Raw genomic sequence first — 20,596 nt, forward strand, 5'->3', positions numbered from 1 at the left:
GAAATCCTCTGGGATACAAAACAATAGCTCAACTCTCAAGCCTTTCATCAAGGTGATTTGTTTCTTGAAGCTGCCGCGCTCAGCAACATCTTGTTTTCCCCGGCAGAGCTGATCTGTTTGTATGTGACAGGACGTGATCAGGATACGCTGCTTCACCTACGCTGCAGTACCGGCGTCATCAGTCATCAGCTCAATTTTCACATTAGTGATGTCTGCCAGCTGTCCAGGGGGAAGAGGTGTATGTGCAGAGCCGCCAGCTTCTTTTATTGACACGCTGAGCTTGGGACAGTTGCCAGCCTCGCTCCAGCGGTCCTGACACGTGGTAATTCGGGTGCTGCAGATACTGCTACCGAGGCCTCGTAAAATCCCTTCTCACGCCCACGTCCTCTTTGCAAACACATTTGCTGTTCTTCCCTTACTATGTGGATTTCTGCCTTTTAACTTCTTTACTGTTACGCTGCTTATCAAGTCAGCCCCAGAATCTGGCTGTATCAAATGCCCCGTTTTCAGACAGCATTAATTATGAGTAATTAATGTTTATGTCTTTGAGATCACTTTCAAACATGGCGTACAAGATAGAGCATTATAGAATACAGGCGCTTTGAACGTGTTTTGAATTAGCTTTGTTCTGTACTTTGGCTGGGGCTTTCAAAGGAAGCCAAGGGAGACTCTAGTTTCTTCCAGTGCCTCAGAAAATGACAGTTCTTTGTAGCTTGTTATTTTGATGCAAAGAAGCCCTGTTAGCAAATTTTGCACAGACTTGCGACTTCTTTTCTATAAACTTTTCCTATCTCCTCCTTCCCCTTTTTCTTTTAGACGGAGAGAGTACCACTTGAACTGAACTCAAGACTGGAAGAAATGGTAGAATTCAGCGAAATGGAAGCAGAACCCAGTGAGGCAGAAGATTTTGAAGCCAGGGGAAGTCGCTTTTCAAAGTCAGCTGATGAAAGGCAGCGCATGTTGGTTCAGCGGAAGGAGGACTTGTTGCAGCAAGCTCGAAAGTATGTTCCTCCCTAAAAATCCAGCCTGGCCACTCAGTTACACTTCCCCCAGAATGTTTTTTGAATGAATTATGACCACTGAAAGACTGAGTTGATGCGTAAAGTATTAAGAGGAATGAATACATTGCTACAGCAGGCTCAGGTTGCTGTTTAAGACAACTGTCACTGATAATCCCAGTTTTGAAATAGCGTCATGTGTCGCAGCATGCACACAGCTTCCTAAGTGGTGATCCAAAGCTCTTTGAAATCATAGGATGATTTCTCCAGCTTCAGTGAGCTTTAGTGTGAGCCTGTAGTGAGAGGCCTTGTACCGAGCCCTCTTGTGCACCTTAGTTTATCTCCTAGCTTAGGTGTCAGCCAGCACTGGGTGTGCTGTTGCAGCTGAGTTGACTGTCCGGCACTGCTCTTTGCAAATGCAGAGCAAGAGCCCTGAGCAGTAAGCAGCACAAAAATGACAGACTGCCACTAACTAAAACATGCCAGAGGAGCTCATGATTAACCAGTCAACGCTGTTGAAGGGGGCATGACTGACTCTCTTCTAGCTCAGTTAGTAATAGGTCTTGTATGTAGAGTCTTATTTCACATGAGTTAGTCATGTTGGTGAATTTTACTAGCGTCTAGTTGCTGATTTAAAAAAAAAAAAAGGAAAAACACTTTGGAGCTGTAGATAAAAATTTTTTAGCATTTGTAACAAGTGTTGTCCCTGCCATTTTATCTCAGGGAGGCCACAGAAAGGGTCTACAAAAAGTACACTGAGTTGTGTCCCTCCCCCATATTGAAATGCTGCCATGTGAATAACTGGGGTTATGATGGCTTTTAACTGTTTATCCCTAAATAGGCTTTCTCCCAAAATAATTTTCTTTCTTTGAAAAATGTTTTTTAGAGAAACAAAAGCATTTTTGATGTTGTGGTTACTAGTTCCTTATTTGTGTTGAAAAGCTGTGGAAGTGCAAACTACTGTATTTTGTCACTACCTGCAAAAATGTGTTGGGTTATTAACTCTGGATGCTGCTTGCTTGTATTTCTGTGTTACCCGAGGCTTTGCAGCTGAAGTGCCTTTCCTGTCAAAGGCTTACTTCTTGTCAGTGACTAGCTTCTTGGGGTAGACACCACCTGCACCTGGAATGTGGTGGTGGAATAATGGAGACAGATTCCGTAACTCACCTGAAGTCTCACTGAGCTGCTCTGGGTTAAGAGTAGAGCCCAGACCTCTAGAACTCCCTAGAACTCCTCTAGACCTCTGTCTCCCTCTCACATGCACAAGGATCTTGCACTGGGTTTCTCCCACTCTGTGAGGTGTGCCATGGGCTGTCTTTGAGTACAGAGGCTGTGTGTGCTTGCACGGTATTTTCCAGCTTTCAGTATGCCTTAACCCCCACCTTGTTTCCTAGATGTACCAGCTGAGTATTTTCCAGAGCCCAATGAGGTGGGCTGTGCTCACCCATCTTCCTTTCTCCTCTTGTAGGCGTTATTTAAACAAAACCTCTGACGAGGAGTTGACCACAGAGAAGCCCTCGCTGCCCGAGGGAGCCTCCGCCGATCCCGTCACCCTGCGTCGCAGGACGCTAGCTGCTGCCGCCGAACGGAGACTTCAGATGCAGCAAAACTCTTAGCGCTCACTGCTTCTCCTTCCTCCTCCTCCTCGTGAGCAATGTTGAATAAATAAATGAAATACAAAAAAACCCTGCGCTTTCTATACCAGCAGGAAAGTGTCACTTCAGAGTTCAGCTAGCTGTGCTGCCGAGTGAGCTGGCTGCCTCTGTGCTGTATAAAGCATGTGGTCTAATAATGTTTGGACAGCTGACAAATTAACCTTTTTTGTAATATTTTCTATGTGACATTGATCCCCTACACAAACAAAGGCGATTTGTAAACCACGGGCATGATTTCTGCAGCTAGCGTGAGGTGTTAGGCTGACTGCACAGCAGAAGCTGGGGGAAGTGTGTTTGAAATGAGCAGCTCTGGGTGCAGGTCACAGAGGGCACTGGCAAGTTCAGCTTGAGACCAGGGAGAGTTATTCCAAGAGGGGAAGAAAGCTTAGAAATTTGCAGCAAACCCTGCATTAGATGAGCAGGTTCCTGCTCTTAGGTTCCTGCTTGTATCGAGGGTGAATGAAGGGTTCTCTGCAGACCAGCTGGAAGGGCTGGAGCGGTATCGCTGGGAAGTCAGGTCTTAGACTGGATGGAAGCTGTCTAGCTACATAATGTAGTAAAAAATGAAATCATGAATTGTGCAGCAAAGTGCTAATTCGCATTGATTCCAGCATAAACTAGTTTGTTTACCATTGCTGGGCTCTTCTGCACTGGCAGACTTGTAGTTCTGCTCACTCCCCGGGGCCGTGCTATTTTTCCTTGTCTTTTATGGCCAGAAAGAAGTGAGAGACTGGGAGGAATCGAGTGACGAAGAAGGGGCACGAGGGGAGGCTGTAGCCCCTGGCATTCAGTGTTACATTAAGCCGATGGAGTACAATCGAAAAGCCTGCCTATTTCGGACTTCAGAGCAACATGGATGGACTTCAAAGAAGAGGCTGGAGATAGCTCTGATATCTTGCTTTTTTATTTCATTTTTAACCCCACGACTTCACCATGAGACTAGAAGAATTGGGGCAGCTGGGCCTTAGGCAGGCTGCAATCCAATCTGCTAACCTGTGATTTTTCTAAAGAACTTTTGACACGAGATGCACTTGGAACCGGCAATGCTAGCTTGCATAGTTGAATTTTACATGGCAGCGACTTAATTTTTAAATTCCTGATGAGTGAGTTCTAGCATCACTGTCCTTTAGAAGGAGCCCAGTATTATCTAGAATTGTTGGTAACTTTTTTTACTGTTGGTTTTTAGGGACATTTAAAGGTGAACTTAATGAAAGGAGTTGCATTGATGTTTAGGTGAAAATAATTTATTTCAATAAAACTTTTTGGGAAGCCTTACCTTGCAATGCTGTTAGTAAACTTCAAAGAATTTTTTTGAGATCATTGGTTTTGCTCAGAGCACAGCTGTTTGTTTTTATTGTTTAAAAAAAAATAAAATCTTGGTCAGTGTTGGAAATTGTTTGGAAATTTCTGTAGTTTGTCTTATGTTCCTGGCACATGTTTGGTTTGTAAATGCAGCACTTGCACTTCCGTCGTGACAGGAAGGGGGACCAAAGGGAAAACAGCAGCCCGACAGCAGGTAGGGAAGGTTTTTCCAAGCCCTTGGTTGTAGACCAGTTCCTGGGACTGGAATCCAGCCATGCTGTGAGCATGAAGTTGGAATAGAAATAATATCTGGAGGACTGTAAAAATGAAGTGGGGTTTTGAACTGTCCGATTGCCCACCCCAGAATTTATCACCACACACTCACAAAAACTGTTCCCTGATTTCTTATGCCCATGCTGGTGTGGGAAGGTACCAGCAAAGCAGCTGCCCTTGGCCAGCAACCTTCTCCCTTTGTGCTGAGGGACCCTGCTGTGGATTGTGTGAATCTGGTGGCAGCTTTGTGCCCTTCATCATCATCCCGCAGCTGCTCCGAAGCAGATGAGCTTGTCTTGCACAAACCCCTCTTGCTGCGGAGCCTCCAGTGGCTGAGCTCACGGTGGGGGTGAGCAAAGGGGGTGCCTGGTTCGTGTGGTGGAGGTGAGCATCCTGTAGCTGAAACCAGGAGTAGAGGGAGAGCTTCAGAGACCCCTGGGCAATTCCTCATGGATTCATCTCCTCCTGTTGTGTTCCTGACCACCTGTGGGCGGCTTTCCCCTTTATCCTGCTCCCTGGTGGCTCCCTCCAGTGCTGGCCCTGGCCGGCTGCGGGATGGCATCTGAGTGACCTTGGTGCTGAGGGTGCGTTTGGGTAGGGGGGCGGTGGTGCTCTCTTGGCTCTGCTTCCCTGGAAAGGGAGGTCATCCAGGGAGAAGCTCGCTTGGCTTTCCCTGCATTGATATGAGCTGTGTCTGTCCCGCCAAAGCACCACAAACAGCAGGAACCATGAAGAAATAACTTCACCGGTGTGGGACTGAGCGCCTGTTCTAGCCCAGCTTCCCTTGCTCCATCCAGTTCTGTGTCCTGGGCAGCGTGGGGTGCACCCAGGGCGGGAGTGACCCCCTTCCTGCAGCCCAGTGGGGTTCAAAAGTGTTCCTCCACCTCCTGGGCAGCTCCGGCTCTGCTCCAGCCGAGCCACCAGCGCCTGCTGCCTGCTTCGGGCACGTACCAGGGCCCTGCAGGGTGCCCGGCCTCCGGCACCCCTTGGGCCGTGTGCTCGCTGGGTCTTGGTGCTCCCTGCCCCTCGCTGGGCTTTCTGCTCTGGCTAAGAGGTGAAAACCTGAGTCCTGCACCGGGATGAACGCAGCTGCGGCCTGGGTGAGGCATGAGGGCCTGAGGCCGTGCAAAGCCCCCCTCACGCCCAGCCGCATCTGCAGCCAGCATGGCGAGGCTGTCCCATTGCGTCCCCTCCTGTGCGGATGTTGTTCAGGTGTGTTGTACGTCCCCGTTGACACAGGGAAGTCCTTCTGTACTTCGGAACTGTGTCCGCTGCTGTCCCAGGCACGAGTGAAGCGCTGAAGCTGGCCAGGATGTCCGTAGGCTCTGCCGTGCACCACATCTCGAGGGTCTTTTCGGAGCCCACACAAACAGCCAGGGGTTGCCGCAGTCCTCAGCTCCGCTCAGCTCCTCCTCGCTGTGCCAGGCCCAGGCGGTTGGGCCTCCCTTGCACAAACAGCAGCTTTATGGGGTGAAAATTGCTTTGCTGCGATTGTCCCCCAAGGCGTGCTCCTGGTCCCCTTAGATGCCTTCTGCTGGCTTCTCTCGGGCAATTTGTGGGGAGTGAGTGAAACAACCCCAAAAAGTGCCCTCGAGCTCAGCCCTGGGGTTTGCCCTCAGCCCAAACCTGCCCAAAGCCTCGCAGGGGTTGGGCTCTGCTCCCTCGGCCTCCCAGCCCTGTCCAGGTCCAGCAGCAGGCCTGTGGAGGGCCACAGCGGGGTGAAGGCGTTTTTGGATAAAATTACTGTTTGCACGGGGTGGGAGCAACAACCAGGCAGGTCCCACACCCCCAGCCCACAAAAAGCCTCATTTCTTCCTGACCACCCTGCACCAAGCAGCATCGGTGTGGGTTGGTTGTTTCAGCATTGAAAAAAAAAAGGTGATTTTTTTTTTTTTCCCATTTTTTTCCTTCCCTTAGAAAGGCAAAGCAAAGCGGGAGTGCGGCGAAAGAAGCAGCCGGAGACGCGGGAGGGGAGAGCCCGGGGTACAGACAAACATTCTCTTTATTGAGCTACACATGAATTTTCCATTAGTCAGAGAAAGAGATTGGCAGTGTGTAATATATCACAGAAACCTCACTGATTGGTAATAGAAAGGCTTAGAAAGACCTGGCGCTTTATATATATATATATAATATTTTTAGTTTCCTCTTTATTTATTCATTTTCTTTTAAACAGGTGTGACTGCTCTTCTTCAGCAAAGATAACTCTTAAAAGTGAAACCGTGAAGACGTCTGGTTACTAATCAAAGTAGAAATGGTGAAGGATTGGTCATGAAAACTGTGGCTTTAATGTAAACACTACATTCGATTTTTTTTTTTTTTTTACTTTTTGTGGTTTTGTGTGTTTTTTAAAATTTTTAAATTATTTTCATTCTCTCTTTTTTGTATTTTTGTCTTTTTTTTGTTTATTTTTAAAGTTTTTTTTCTTTTTTTTCTTTTTTTCTTTTTTTTTTGCAGCACAAACATCCCCACATGAGAGAAAAAACACCATTCACTAAAAGGAAGGACATGGGGTGGGGGGAGGGAGGGAAGGGGGGAGAAAAAAGCAGCACAAAAAAGCATTCACTGGAAAGAGTTAAAAATGAATAAAATGAATAAAAACAAAACAAAAACAAAAAGCAAAAAAGAAAAAAAATATGTATATATGTATAACCCCTCCCCGAAGCCCCCAAATCAACCCCGAACGGGAAAATAAAGACGCGGAAGCCGATCTGGTGTGAAACACGGGGTTTTTGGGAGCGGAGGTGGAGGCCGGGCAGGGCTGTGCTTCTGGATACGGGCCGGAGGCTGAACGAGGCGCCGGAGCCAGGAGGGGGTGGAAAAAATGGGGGAAAAAACCCCAGAATGGAGAGCGCCGCCGGCCGCACCCCTGGCTCCCGGCTGGGGAGGGATTTACCTAAAGTGAGGTGGAAATTTTAAAAAATGAAACGAAACCAAAAAGCCCCAAAAGAGGGGAGCGAACGCCAGCTCGTCCCTGCCCGCACGGAGGATGCGCCGCCGCGCTTTCTGCCCAAAACAGCCAGGAAAAGGGAAATGGGAAAAGATCTTTTGTTTGTTTGTTTCCCTTTTTAGCTAGGACGCACGGCGAGGAGGGAGTTTTTTTTTTTTTTTATCCTATTTCCCTCTTTTTTTTTTCTTTTTTTTTTTATTAAAAATAACATCCTTGAGCTTCCCGCCGCAGCGGCTGACCCAGGCCGCGGGGCACTGGAAATAAAACCGGTTCATCGTAAGAAGAAGTCAAAAAAGAGAAAAAAACAAACAAACGAACCAAAACTACTGAAAATAACCCAAACCCGCTCAAAGACGCGCCGGGAGGAGACGCTCCCCCCCGAGAGCACCGGCACGGGGCTGTGGGCAGGATCTGGCCCCAGCCCCACCGGGGCGCGGCCGGAGCTGGAGGTGCCCCAAAACCCCCGAGGCGCCCCCAGCTGAGGCCAGGGACCCCCTTCTGCCCGCAGCTCTTCGAGACAAACTAAAAAGGTGGTCGTGGATTTGTTTTTTTTATATATATATATACGTATATATATAATTTTCCTTATGCCTTTTTATTTACCAACTTGCATGATTATGATTACGATTTTTTTTATTTTTTTATTTTTATTTTGTTCCTCTCGTTCGGTTTGGTTGTTTCTTTCGTTTCACTTGGTGTGTGTAAGTGTGTGTGTGTCGGTGTGGCCGCGTCGCTTCTCTTCTGCTTTGCCCCTCTCCCTGCGCCGCCGCCGCCGCAGGGGCTCAGTACAAGCCACAGCCCCGCAGGTTGTTGGCGATGATGATGTCGGTGACGGCGTCGAAGACCACCTGGATGTTGTTCGTGTCCGTGGCGCACGTCATGTGGCAGTAAATCTCCTTGTTGGGCGAGCGGTTTTTGCTCTCGAATTGTGCTTGGATGTAGGCGGCCGCGTCCTCGTAGGTGTTGGGACCTGCGGGCACAGGGGGGGACAGCGCGGGGGCGTCAGGGACAGGCACCGCCACCCCCCTGCCATGCTGCTGGAAAAATATTTTGTCTCAGAAAGAGCAGGCAAAACCCCTTTTTATCCTTTTTTTTTTTTTTTTTAAACCCAGGTGAGATTTTTTTCCAGCAGCCCCTCACAGTGGCCCTGGGCCTCAGTCTCGCTCCCCAGCATCCAAGGGGGCAACACACCAAGGCCCCCCCCCAGCAACCCGGTGCAGGCAGGCACAACACCTATAGGTGCTGCCACCCCAAGCTAGGAGCAGGGGCTGCCCTTTCGCCCTTATTCCTCCCCTTTCCCCCAGTTCTCCCCCATTTCCATCCCCATCTACCCCTTTTCCCCCGGCATTTCCCCATTTTCCCCGTCTGCCCCCCTTTCCCCCTCTTTTTCCCCCAAATCACGAGCACCTGGGCTCTGCCACCACCACCTCCCTCCCCAGGTGTCGTTGCTTTGCCCTCCTCGCCACGCTCCTCTATTTCCCCCCGGCGGAGGGAGGCAGCCCCCAGCTGCCCCTGCCCGGGCTGGAGGGCTGCTCGGTGGTCCCCGAGGGACACTCGTCCTGGCACCACGGTGAGTCCCTGCAGCACATCCCGTGGTGCACAGGGGTGAACGGCCGGGGGGCCGCGTGCCCCCCGGTCAGGCAGGCAGGGGCTGGGAGCACTGGGTGCCCTCTCCAGCATCGCCCATGGGTGCCCTTAGGGGGAAGCTGGGGCTGACCAGGAGCTTGATTCAGGAGTTTGGTATGAGTGAGGGGCAGCCCGTGGGGCTGGAGTCACTCGAGGACACGTTGCTGTCTGTTCGCTTGGCCCCTTGGGGAGTTTTGCTTCTCCAACATGGGCTGGGGGGGGACAGAAGTTTGAGCCAAAAAATGTGCATTATCGCATTAAGCTGCTTACGGCAGCGAGAGTGGCTGTGCCTGGCCCCTCGCGGAGAGCCACAAAGCCTGAATTATGCCCCTGAAATCGCCTTTGGAAGAGCATCTATTATCTGGAGATTTATTTTCCTTTTCCAGCTTGATGCTTCCCCTCTTTCCCGGTGCAGGTGGCGGCTGAAGACACAGGGAGGTGACCGGGTGCCACCAGGCTGCCTCCTGTTGGGGCAGAAGGAGCTGGGAGGTGCCAAAAAGCTCCCAGGTGGCTTTCAACATCCCAGCCCGTGGCCCGGGAAAGAGAAGGGGAAATGCTGCTGCATGCTGCCGGTGCTGTGAAGCCTCCAGGGGATGCTGGTGCCTCGTGCTGCTGGGGGCTGGGGCCAGCCCCTGGGGTGCTGGTGCCCACTGTGGGCACTGGGTGAAGCTGCTGACACCGAGTGTTGTGAGGGGTGCTGGAGTTTCTCAACTGGAACTTATTTTTTCCTCAGAAAATAAAGAATCAGAGTGGATTTCTTTCTACAGCACTTCCTTGATTCCATTTCCTCCGAGCTGGGTTGGTTTCACTTATGAACTGGTACAATTTTTGTGTGGTTTCACCCATTTCTGTTGTGACAGGGCTCTTCTCTTCCAGGAGTGTGCCCCGTGTGAGGGGACGCAGGTGGCAGCCTGGGCTTTGAGGCCCTCGCGTCTCCGCTCCTGCAGCCGCGCTCCAGGCCCTGTCAGCAAACCCTAGGGAAGGCCGAGCGTCCTCTGGTGGGTCTCGTGGTGTTGGTTTTCCTCTCTTGCCGTGACCAGTGCTTTCCCTTCACTGGCTTTCCTTGCTTTTCTCACTCCCCTTGGTGGGACCGCCAGGGTCATGCTCTGGAGAGCCGCTGTTCCTCTGGGGATGCATCCGGAGCCCTCTGTCCTGGCAGCTGCTCTCGCACCTTTGCCACAAGAATTCCCCGAGCACGAGACACAGCTCAACCCCAAGAGATGTCCCTTGGGGTGCTGGGGCCATCTCATGCACTTGGAGGTGGGCAGTGCTATCGCCACCCTGTGAAGGCGATCGGTGCCCATCTCCCCCCTCCCCGTGGTGCGGCGCGGCCCCGGCACGTACCTGTGTATTCGGGGAAGCAGATGGTCAGAGGCGACTTCTTGATCTTCTCGGCAAATAGGTCTTTCTTGTTGAGGAAGAGAATGATGGAGGTATCAATGAAGAATTTGTTGTTACAGATGGAGTCGAAGAGCATGAGAGATTCGTGCATGCGGTTCTGCATCAGGGAGCATGTGGGGAGGAGAGAGAGGAGAGAAAGGCAAAGAGAGAGAGAGAGTTAGAGGAGAGGAGGACTTCTTCTTCCCCCACGCTGAAACGGTTAGAAAGCAAAACCTCACAGTGAGACAGTGCTGGGCGTGAGCTGGTGGCACGGGAAGGGGAGGTCGTGCTCCTCCCGGCTGCAGGACAGGACAGGCGTGGAGGCTGTGGCTTGTCCTGGGCCTCCCTGCCGGCTGCTCCAGCAGAGGCCCCTCGTGAAGCCTTCCACCTCTGCAGACACCGCGGTGGAGGCCGAGTGGCACCAAGGAGCCCAGAGGGGTGTGTGCGGGCTGTGCCATGGAGGAGCCTTAGCAGGGACATGGAGGCAACTGCTAAGACCTTTTTTCTTTCTAATTATCCTTAATGTGTGAGCGAAGCCCCGCTTGGAGCCTGGTTTCCCCATGCTACAGGAGCTGTTGCCAGAGAGGAGGCAGAGCGGACAGAGGGAGAGGAGAGAAGGAGGCGAGGCGAGGTGAGGCTCCTCTGCCGGGTCGGCCCCAGCAAGTGGAGGCTCGGAGGCAGCCGCACGCCGCTGGTAGTGAGCGGGGAGGGAAGGCAAGGCACAGCTCTCAGATCCATCTCCATCATTAACTTACTCTGGAAATTAACACGAAGCCATTCCCAGCTGCTCCATGGCAAAATCCAGGAGAAGCCTCAGGCACCGCAGTGCTCGTGGACACCCAGCACAGCCAGGGTGGCTCGGGCTTGCCTGGATTCCTGAGAGCACACGTGTTTCCTAATGAAATGATGACCCAATTACACATTTTGGAGTTTTCCATGAATGTTTTATTAGTGAGTCATTTTCTTAGCTACACTCTGACTGCAGCTTTTGCATGCAAAATTTAGCAGATGTCTGATTTCATCTTGAAAAGCTTTGAGATTACGCTGTTGTTTCCTTGGCAAGGAGTAGCTGTGAATGCCAAGTAGTCGCTTTCCAAAGCTTCTGGACCTCATTTGATCCTTATCCTTTTTTTTCTTTTTAAAGAATGTTTTCATGGGAAAACAGGAAAACCACCACAAATGGATGTGGCTCTTCTTGCCTTGACCGAGTGGCCTTTGCAAAAAATGCTGGGTCTTGAGGTTTTGGTGGCAAGTAGCTGGGTGTGTTTTAGTTGGTTTTAGTTCTTTGTTCATCCCGTTTTGTTCCATAAATGTGTGTTTCAGCTGCTCTTCCAGCACCACTCCTTTCTTTAACAAACAAAGGATGCGCCTGGGGGAATCCAAGCCCCAAATGCAGAGAAAACCCTGGTAACTTCCGAGCCCTGGATATCTGAGCAGGATGGCATCCCAGAAGAGAGATCTTAAGGGATCCTCCATACAAATACCCAAAGACAAACCCCTTCTCCCTGAGCTGGTCGTTGTCCTCAGAGCTGGTCTGAGATCCTGCCTGGGCTGCAGGCTCGGAGGTACGGGAACTGCTGAGGCCAGGTCCAGCTGAAGTTACACCACTGAAAACCGGTGAGGTAAACAGGAATAACATCTAATTTCCCATGTTCAGGCTGATAGAAAATTTTCCCTTGCTGTCTTCAAGTTTGTATTTGTGCTTTCTGTTTCTTGCCTCCAGCGATGGAAGCCCTTTGGTTCAGACACAAAAGAACAAACTGACACGAGAGTTATTTTGAAGGGACCGAGAGGTGCTCCAAGTATTGTGTCGCTGCAATGGGGAGAAAGCACGACTTACTGAAATGAACCAGAAATAGCTCTTTTGTCGCTGTGCTTGCTGATTGATGGAGGAAAAGCAATACAAAACTTGCTGCTTGTAACAGATTTGCAACCACGGCACAGGAGGAAAGCTCGGGGAAGCGGGGACACTGCCAACAAGCAAAGGAACACCAGCCATGCTGCCTGCTGCCCACATCACCCCCACTTTATTTAAATGGCTTTCATGCAGGTGTTTGAATCAGATAAAACATCACAAATGTCAGATCTTTAAGGCAGAAGGGGTCAGAGTGGAGGTGGCTGCTCTCATGCATGTTGTCGCACTTGGCAGCGAGTGGCACAGATACAAAGGCAATCACTCACCTTTTGGGCTGATCCTTTTCAAATTCCTTATTGCCAGTTGAGTGAGGCTGGGATGGACAACTGACATGGGCCGGACAGACAGACAGATGGTCTGCCATGGCTTCGGCAGTGCCACAGGATGGTGACAAACAGCACGGAGCAGCAGGGCCGAGAAAAAGCAGCACACGCTCAAGGGAGACACAATAAAACCCTCTCACACTAGAAAAGAGCTGGCACTTTATTAACATTTTGTAACTAATAAATACATTACTGACAGCCAATAAATTATTACACTCGCTAACGCTCTATTAAACCAACGGACAGTCACTCTTCGTACAAAATTACAGTTAATACAGGCCGGGCCATCGAACATGCAGGAGGAACGGTTCAACGGGGAGGCAGCACGAGGAAGCCCCCGGCGATCCGTCGGGAAGAGGTCGGTGGCGGAGAGGGGACAGCGGGCAGGGCGGCCCGGAGGCACGGTGACGGTCACTGTTCCCTTGTTGAGCTGGAGGGAGGGGAAAGGGAGGCGGGGGGAGAGGGCTGTGGGTGTTAAATCAGGGAATGGGGTTTTAATGGGGTGGTGCCTTGTCTTTAACCTTGATGCGCGTGTGAGGCAGAGAGGGTGAGGCTGTCCTGGGTGAGCTGTGGTCCTGGAGCTGGGCTGGTTTGGGGGAATGAGGGGGTCCCAGAAAATGAGAGGGGTTGGCACGGTCCTGGGGAGAGGGTGGTGAGGGACCTCGTGCTGCTACCTGCTGTGCTCCCCTCTCCCCACCTGGAGCCCTGCATTCGGGGGCAGAGCCTCCTGCCAGTGCCACGGGGCAGCCAGGATTTGGTTGTGAGAGTAATATTAAGGCTCTGTCAGGGTGTGCGATGCAGCTGTGGCTTCTGACTTTTTTGGGGGGGTGCAATATTGCAAATCACAGAGAGAGAGAAGGTCCCAGCAGGGGACCTGAGCTGGCTTCTCCCAGCTGCAGGGTGCCAGCTGGGAAGCTCTGGTCCTCCTACAGCCGATGCACTGGCCTTCAAGGGCCAGCACGCGTGCCCTGCCATGGGCAGCACAGATTAAGATCTCCCCAGAGAGCCCCCAGGCTGCTGGCTTGGACACGAGCAGCCCTGGGAGAAGTCCCTCTACATAGCCACGTTCTCAGCACAGCTTCTTATATAGGTCACATACCTGTATCTGTCAGCATCAATTACATCGTGCCATCGCAGGCGCTCAGAAATTATCATGTACAAACGAGTCTCGGTGCTTTTGGGAGTGTTTCTGTCTGCTCTTTCCTCGGGGGAAATGGAGGCAAGACCATGGTCTGCCCTTTTGGGCAGCCTGTGCTGGGGATGTGCTGGGCTGTGTGTGATGGGGTCGGGAGTTTCCTGGCTGGTTCAGGGTGGTGCTGTGCAGCACCGTCCCTGCTGACCTGGACACTTCCATTAATGGGTATGTCACACTCCTTGGAAATGGTTGGGGAGTTTTTGGTCATAAGCCTGAAGCCAAACCTGGCCCATGACAAAGACACGGACGTAACAATGCTACTCTTATCTAACAGAGCTGATGCTCAGCTTCATTCCCAGGAGCTCTGCCACAAATATCTCGCATGCCATGGTGCAGGGTCTGTCAAACTGGGGTGATCTGGCAAAAGGACATCTTATGGGGCTAATCCTCACCTCTTGGGGACTGCTCCTGGCCTGGAAGCAAAGCTCGTTCCATGCCATAATCAATTAAAACCATCAGATATATTTTAGCACGTTACAGTATCGGCTGCTCTTGTTAATACTTCTGGTGTCCTTTAAAACAAAATCATGTGTCCTGAGGACATCCTCCGAGGCCGTCCTCCCCTCTGTGGAGGTCCAGGCTGTGGTCCAGCTCTGGAGCCTGGGGTTTGCCTGCATCGTGCTGCACCTGGACCCCGTGCCTGCGCCTCGCTGAGAAAGTAAGGAGAGCCACAAGCAAGGATGAGGGCAAGCAGCGAATTCTCACAAATTCCTGAGAGAAATAGGAGTACTGGGAAGCATTTTTTGGAGGCTGCTGGGGCACCGCAGGAGGCAGCAGGGATGGGCCTGCAGATAGGCGGCCAGATGGCCCCGCAGAGAGCTTGCACTTCCCTGGGCCACCCGTGAAAGCCAGAGCATTGTAAGAAAAAAAGCTGGCCTTTGGGATAGGGAGCTGTATGTGCAGGTGTGCTTTCCTGGCCTGTCTTTATTGCTGTAAGCCCCACTACTGCTGCCTCCTATGCGAGGTGGTTGCACATCCCAGTGCCTCATCTATGGGTTCATTGCAAGCTTTTCCTTCCACAGGTTTCTCTATTCTGTTGAAATTGCTCTTTAAATAAGGGTCCTATGGGAATTTTTTCATCTTGTGTATCCACACACCCAACCATCTCGTTGCTGATGGAGCACGAGGACAGTTTCTTTCTTTCTGCTGCTGCCTGAAGCTCACTGTGACTTGTCAGAGCTGCTCTGAGCGTGGTGCCACGTGGATGCTGCTGTTGGGCCGGGTCCTTAAAACCTGCATCCATCGAGCCTCCAGCAGGCATGCCAAAATCAGGCACCGTTTGCACGTTCCCCCGTTAGCTCTGAAGGGCAGCGAGGTGTACACGCAACGTTTCTAGGCAATTCCTGCAAGGACTGCCAGGGTTGAGGACTGAGAAAAAGCACTGGGCAAAAACTGCCTGCGAAAGGCACATCTGTCAGAAAGGGCCTGGGAGGGATGCAGAAACCCAGCGGTGAGTAATGCTTTGGCAGGCATTCTTGGAGACATAAAAAAAAAAAAAAAAACTATACAAGGCCATCAAGTGGGAAAAATAGGAGTGTTTAACACTGAAAGCATTTCATCTTTCAAACACCGTTTCAAGCCTTTGTCAGTTAATCCTCACGACACTTCTGTGAGGGAGGGAATGTCAGCAGCAGCAGCTGAAATGAAGCTTTAATGTACAATATGCCAAAGAAAATGAAAGAAAAGGCTCAGTGTGTCAACATTTCCTCCTCTTTTTCTCCCTTGTGTCCCTGCGGAGTGCCAGCCAGGGATGATAACCAACTGCCTGGGGATGCTGCTGGGGCTGGGTGGGTTTGTACCTCCTGGTCCCCTTTTGGGCTGCCCAAATCCAGCCCAGAGCAGGGTGCCAGAGCACCCAGCAGGACCGGTGGCACAGCTGCATTTAGCAGAGTTTGGGGTTAATTCAGATTTTCTTCCCCAAAATATTCCTGCACGCTTCATGCTGGAAACTCCTGGAGCTTTGTCTTGGTGCTGCCTTCGCTGGGGACAGCTTCTGTTACTTGCTGAATCGGAAGAAATGTCACGCACAGCGAGGGGTGGAAATAAAAAGCCTCCTAGCTCCTAGAGCTGCTGATCAAATTATTCTGATGAAGCTTCATAAAGCGCTGCTTTGCTGCCCGTGTAGGCACCAGTGCGCTGCTGTACACAGTTTCACCATGGGTCTGGCAATAACGTACGCTTTAGGTGTCAAATGTAACTAATGTTCAGCTTTCTAGCCCTGATCTCGATGCTCGGTGCACGTGTACATCGCCCGAGCAAACTCCAGGAGCATCCCTGTCGACCTGGGTCCCTCCAGCTAACTTCCTGCCACCTTCCATGGCAGGAGCACCGTCCCACTGCTGTTGTGCCCTGCCTTGAAAAGCAAAGTAAGGAGCTGAGTTAATTTGATAACGTCAGCCTGCCGTGCAAGAAGAGGGCTCTGCATTGGGTGGAGGAGAAGTTTGCAGGGGGAGACCTGAGTCCTGCGTATTTCTCTTTCATATTCAGTGCTTGTTTATGCACTCAACTCTTCTTCCTGCAAGAACAAACAGGCTCATGGCATTTTACTGTCATTCCCTTGGCTTTAGTCTTTCAGGATGAGAGCTCAGCATGCCTAGAAATCTTTCCAAGGTTGGGGCAGGCAGCTGGTACCTCCTAGGGAACCAAAGAGAACTGGGCACGTGTTGAAAACCCTTTCTTTGAGAATCTTTCCCCATGACTCTGAAACTCCTGAGCTAAAACAAAGACAGCTACATGCACGTGCCTCGCGTTCAGGGGTCCTTGAGCTGATGGCTGGGTAGCAGCGTGTTGGCACTACGTGGAGGGGCTGGGGGCTGGCTCTGCCAGCAGAATTTTAAGGCTGAGATGGTGAAGAGAAAGGTGGCTTGTGCCAGAGCAGAGACCTGGTGTTATGGCTGGGAGTGTCCAGAAGAGGAGCAGCGAGCCTTCCCTGTGCAATATTAAACAGTTTTATAATTACATGCTAATTAAGGCGTTGCTGACAGAGCTATGAGCCACACGATGGGGTTAGGTGGGTGAGAGCCACCTTGTTTTCCTCCTGCCCTGCATCCTGGGGTTCTGTCAGACACCTCACCAGCACAATCCCTGGCAGAGCACAACCTCAGATAGCGAAAGCCCTCCAGCCTCCCGGGAACGCTTCTCTTCCCATCTTCCCTTCCTCCCTGCTGCCTCAACCTGCCTCATCTCCCTTCTGCAACTTCTGCCCCAAACCAAGCCCCCCAGACCCCCGGCTCCGGTCCCCTCCGTCCCTTCCCACCTGCTCCTCACCCTGCCTCCCGCACCCCCCGCTCACCTGGCCCCTTGCCTTTGGGCTGTGTTGCTTTGGCCTGCTCTCACGTCACCTCTCCTGGGTGGGCACAGCAAGAAAACAACTATTCTCCTGCTCAGATGTGGCACTGGAGGAGTCCCAGACCTCTCGAGAGCTGAAAGCAAGCCCTGGTGGGGGCTCTGAGGAGAGCGCAGCTGGACTCGCGGCTGTCCTGGAAAGACTCACGCTCATGGACTTTCACGAGAGGCAGGGAAGGAGCTAGGAGGTGGCTGTCTCACTTTTGGGGTGGACTATTAAGGGTCCCTCTGTGTTCCCAGAGGTCACACCTGACCTCTCAGGCTCCCCCTCCAACTTCACCCCATCCGGCAGCACTTGGAGCTTGTGGCGATGGCAGGCCACACGTGCCCCAGCCCAGCCTTGCTCATCCTTCTCTCTGTGCCCACACCTTCTGTCATGCTGGGTGCTGCTCTTGTCCTTTCCACACCTTCCCCCCTGCCCTTCCTTCCCTCCTTTCCTCTCTCCCTTGCACTTGTCCTTCCTACTCCATTACTTGGCACAAATCAGCTCCCTGAGCCTTCCCTCCCCATTAATAAACCATCCCTTGCGCTTTGGATACGGGTAAAGAGGTGACGTGGTGGAGGCACTAAACCTGGAGCCACCTCTCCTGGATGCTCAGGGAGGAGGTGACACAAGCCGCCTGCTTCTGCTCAGCCAGGAGGCTCCAGTGGGTGACTTAGGGGCATTTACATGGGCGAGGAGTCGGCATGAGCCGAAGGGATCCCTCACACCCCACCATCACCCAAGCCTGGTAAGGTTTCCAAAATCACCCCTCTACATTTTAGGTACGTGAAGGTCAAACCCTGGCTTTGTGGGGCCGGCGAGGGCTGTGCTTTGCCATGAGCATCCCTGGTGCCAACTGTGGTGCGCACACAGCCCCGAATGGGACACATCCTGCCTCAATTGCATGGCACACAGGGAAATCCCCGTCACCTGCTGGCCGTGGGCATCCTCACAGAATCATCTAGGTTGGAAGAGACCTCCAAGATCACCATCCTCGTTACAGCCCAGCCCGCTCCGTGCAGCAGCTCAGCCGGACAGGAGTAAGATCCGGGTTACTGAAAACACTAGGCAGATTTTAACGTTAATTTTGGAAAACTGGAGGTAAAACTGTTATTGGTAATGAATGTTTTTAGGCAATGCTTAGTAGGTTTTGTTACTGCGTCCGTCTTAGACACCAGCAAAACTCGGTATGGCTGTTTCACTTGTTCAAAGAGCTGGCTGAAAAAAGGGAGAATATACAAAGCCAGGCTGCTGGGGCTGCGTTCAGCACTGGCCCCTCTGGCTTTGGGGTGGGAACTGGAGCCACAGGGTACCTTCAAAATGATCACGTGTCTAGTACTTCTCAAACAAATAGTAATTGTGAAAAAAGATAAATAAGGAGAATTACAAATATCCCTTAATTTCAAGGAAAAAAAGACATTTTGGTTCCAAACTATGCTGTTGCTGACAAGTATTTTAAGGCTTTGAGTTTTTCTTTTTTTGTAAATGGAGTATTTCTGGCTTTTGGCAGTTGAAATGCACTTTGTGGGAAATGTATTAGCTCCCTCTACAGCACTGTGAATTGGAACGGAAGAGTAGAAAGAGGCAGCGAGGGGAATTCACCCAAAATAAACCAAAACAAAACCAAACAGGGCTGGGGGAAGGCAGAACTTGCTGCGGAGTTTCCTGGGGCAGAAGGAGGGGTTTACGTACTCCTTCCTCATCGCTTTCCGAGGAGGAGAAGAAGAAAGAGAGAGGACCTGTCCGCGGGACTGCGGGCGCTCCTGGCGGCTGCAAGGAGAGGAGGGGAGGAGAGGGCTTTAGTAGAGTCCGCATCCCCGCAGGTTGTTGGCGATGATGACATCCGTGACGGCGTCGAAGACGAACTGGATGTTGTTGGTGTCGGTGGCGCAGGTGATGTGCGTGTAGATCTCCTTGTTGGGGGACTTGTTCTTGCTCTCGTACTGAGCCTGGATGTAAGCCACTGCCTCAGTGAAAGAGTTGGGGCCTGCGAGAGAGCCGAGACAAAAGGAAAAAGAGCAAGTTAAAGCAATCCCATAGCCCTACATCTGCAGGGTGAGGGTCAGCATCTGCTAACACCACGAGCAGCACGCTGTGTAGGAATGAGGGGGGCTTGCAGGGATTGTGGAGGTCCAGCTGCCACCACATGCAGGGAACTTGTCCCAGGGGCGGGCACTGCTAACAGCCCGTGGTGCTGCAAGGAAAAGGATGCCTCCACCTCGGCCGTCTCATCCCTGTTTTTGTGCGGGGCTGCTGTTCGTCATGCACAGAGGTGAAATGGGTGAGGGAGAGGGGGCTGGCTATTAGGAAGCCTATGATGAGAAAACCAAAACAAACTCCTCATGATGGTGACAAAAAAGGACTTAAAAAGACCTGCCAGGAATGTGGTAAGTACTAGGCCTGGTGAAAAGGTTGTCATTTTTTTCCTTTTTTAGACTTTTTTTAAAATTAAAATTTCAGCTTTAAATGGAAAAGAGCAGTTAAAACATCCACGAATTGAGGACAGCAATGGTAACCGTGTCCTCCTTTCCCTGAACTGCTAAGAGAAAACGACATGAAAAGATCCAAACTGTGTTACAGAGAAAAGTGATATTTTTTTCCCCAGAAAATGCTAATTCAAAATCTCATTTTTTTCATGAATTAGAATTGCAGCACCCCCTGCTAAAGCAGTGGCTAAAATCACGCCACGAGGAGTCGTGTGTTTTGATGTACATAGGTGTCTGTGCCAAACCCCAGCTCTTACACACCAGGTTTTGTGTTACAAAGCTCACAAGTGGCCACACAACAGAGAAGATCCTTTTTCATCTGGGCAGACTCGACACTGGCTAACACACACACAAATCCCCCGGGGCACGTGCTTAGACCTGGTCAACCTAACTTCTCCTGGCCCTCGGAGGGACCCAAGCTGGAGGGACCCCTCGATGGTGCTTTAGTGGTGGGAAATGTTGGTAGGGGCTGGAGAGAACATGCTGGAAGTCAGACGAGCAAAATACCAGGAACAGGCTGTTGCACGAGGATCGGTGTAAGGAATTTGGGACTAGATCCACATACAGTATGCAAACGGGAGGCTATTTTATGAAAGGGAAGTTGGGCGCTCAAAGACCTGAGGATTTATATCCCTTCTGAGCTAGCAGGGAATCACTAATGCCAGCTTGGTTTAAAATGTGCCCTGGATTCTGCTGTTGCTTTGCTTAGTATTGTGGATTAGTTAAAAGCATGGGTCAATTAAGGGGATGGAAACAGTCAGTGCTCTAGCATGCAGCTAGCGAATTTGTGAATGCAGTCTTCTAATAATTCTCTGTCAGCAGAACTAATGGACATTAGAAACTTCATTTATTAAAAGCATTTTGTGTAAACGACTTTTGATGTTAGAAGCCCGCCTGTTTGATTTATAGGCTTTCATCAAATATTTCTTTTTAGCTCCAGGGCAACTTTGCCCTTAATGCTGCTTTTTCACCATGCCACAAGGCCAACTGCGGGCATTTCTTGGTGGGCTTTCTTTGATATGTACAAAGCAGACTTTTGAGGGCCTCATCCTCCAAGCCTACCCTGGCTGATTCCTTCCTGGCCGAGAAGCCGTGGTCAGCAAAGCACGAGGGAGAGAGCTGAAGGAATCTGCCTGGGTCTAAAGTCTGGGCTTAATGTTAGCAC

At 51.2% G+C, this 20,596-nt stretch overlaps 2 protein-coding genes and 1 long non-coding RNA gene across 6 annotated transcripts in view; 2 read left to right on the plus strand and 1 right to left on the minus strand.

The window, feature by feature from the left end:
* The window catches only part of AMFR (autocrine motility factor receptor), a 28,926-nt gene extending 24,880 nt beyond the window's left edge, over nucleotides 1–4,046 (plus strand). Inside the window, exons 13-14 of the mRNA XM_048078599.2 lie at nucleotides 817–1,001; nucleotides 2,467–4,046. Coding sequence (XP_047934556.2) covers nucleotides 817–1,001; nucleotides 2,467–2,614 — 333 coding nt within the window. The 3' untranslated portion in view covers nucleotides 2,615–4,046. The remainder of the gene's footprint in view (nucleotides 1–816; nucleotides 1,002–2,466) is intronic.
* Nucleotides 4,047–6,214: 2,168 nt separating this feature from the next.
* GNAO1 (G protein subunit alpha o1) overlaps nucleotides 6,215–20,596 on the minus strand; it is a 137,025-nt gene continuing 122,643 nt past the window's right edge. The window contains exons 7-8 of one of the 2 annotated variants that reach the window (XM_067004694.1): nucleotides 10,149–10,302; nucleotides 6,215–8,148 (exon numbers count right to left, since the gene is read on the minus strand). In XM_067004694.1, the coding sequence (XP_066860795.1) occupies nucleotides 7,961–8,148; nucleotides 10,149–10,302 (342 nt within the window). In that variant the 3' untranslated portion in view covers nucleotides 6,215–7,960. Of the gene's footprint in view, nucleotides 8,149–10,148; nucleotides 10,303–12,561; nucleotides 18,933–20,596 lie in introns of those variants that run through there. The other variant, XM_067004695.1, reaches the window with a different exon arrangement.
* On the plus strand, nucleotides 8,145–14,315 carry LOC106043103 (uncharacterized). Of its 3 annotated transcripts, XR_010834639.1 has the most exons (4): nucleotides 8,145–8,748; nucleotides 9,220–9,602; nucleotides 9,681–9,802; nucleotides 11,508–14,315. It is a non-coding gene; the product is annotated as an uncharacterized lncRNA (long non-coding RNA). The 3 variants fall into 3 exon arrangements; XR_007168921.2 differs by having other exon boundaries at nucleotides 9,220–9,802; XR_010834640.1 differs by lacking the exon at nucleotides 9,220–9,602.

This window comes from Anser cygnoides, chromosome 12, assembly GCF_040182565.1.
Source record: "Anser cygnoides isolate HZ-2024a breed goose chromosome 12, Taihu_goose_T2T_genome, whole genome shotgun sequence".
NCBI classification, from domain to species: Eukaryota; Metazoa; Chordata; class Aves; order Anseriformes; family Anatidae; genus Anser; species Anser cygnoides.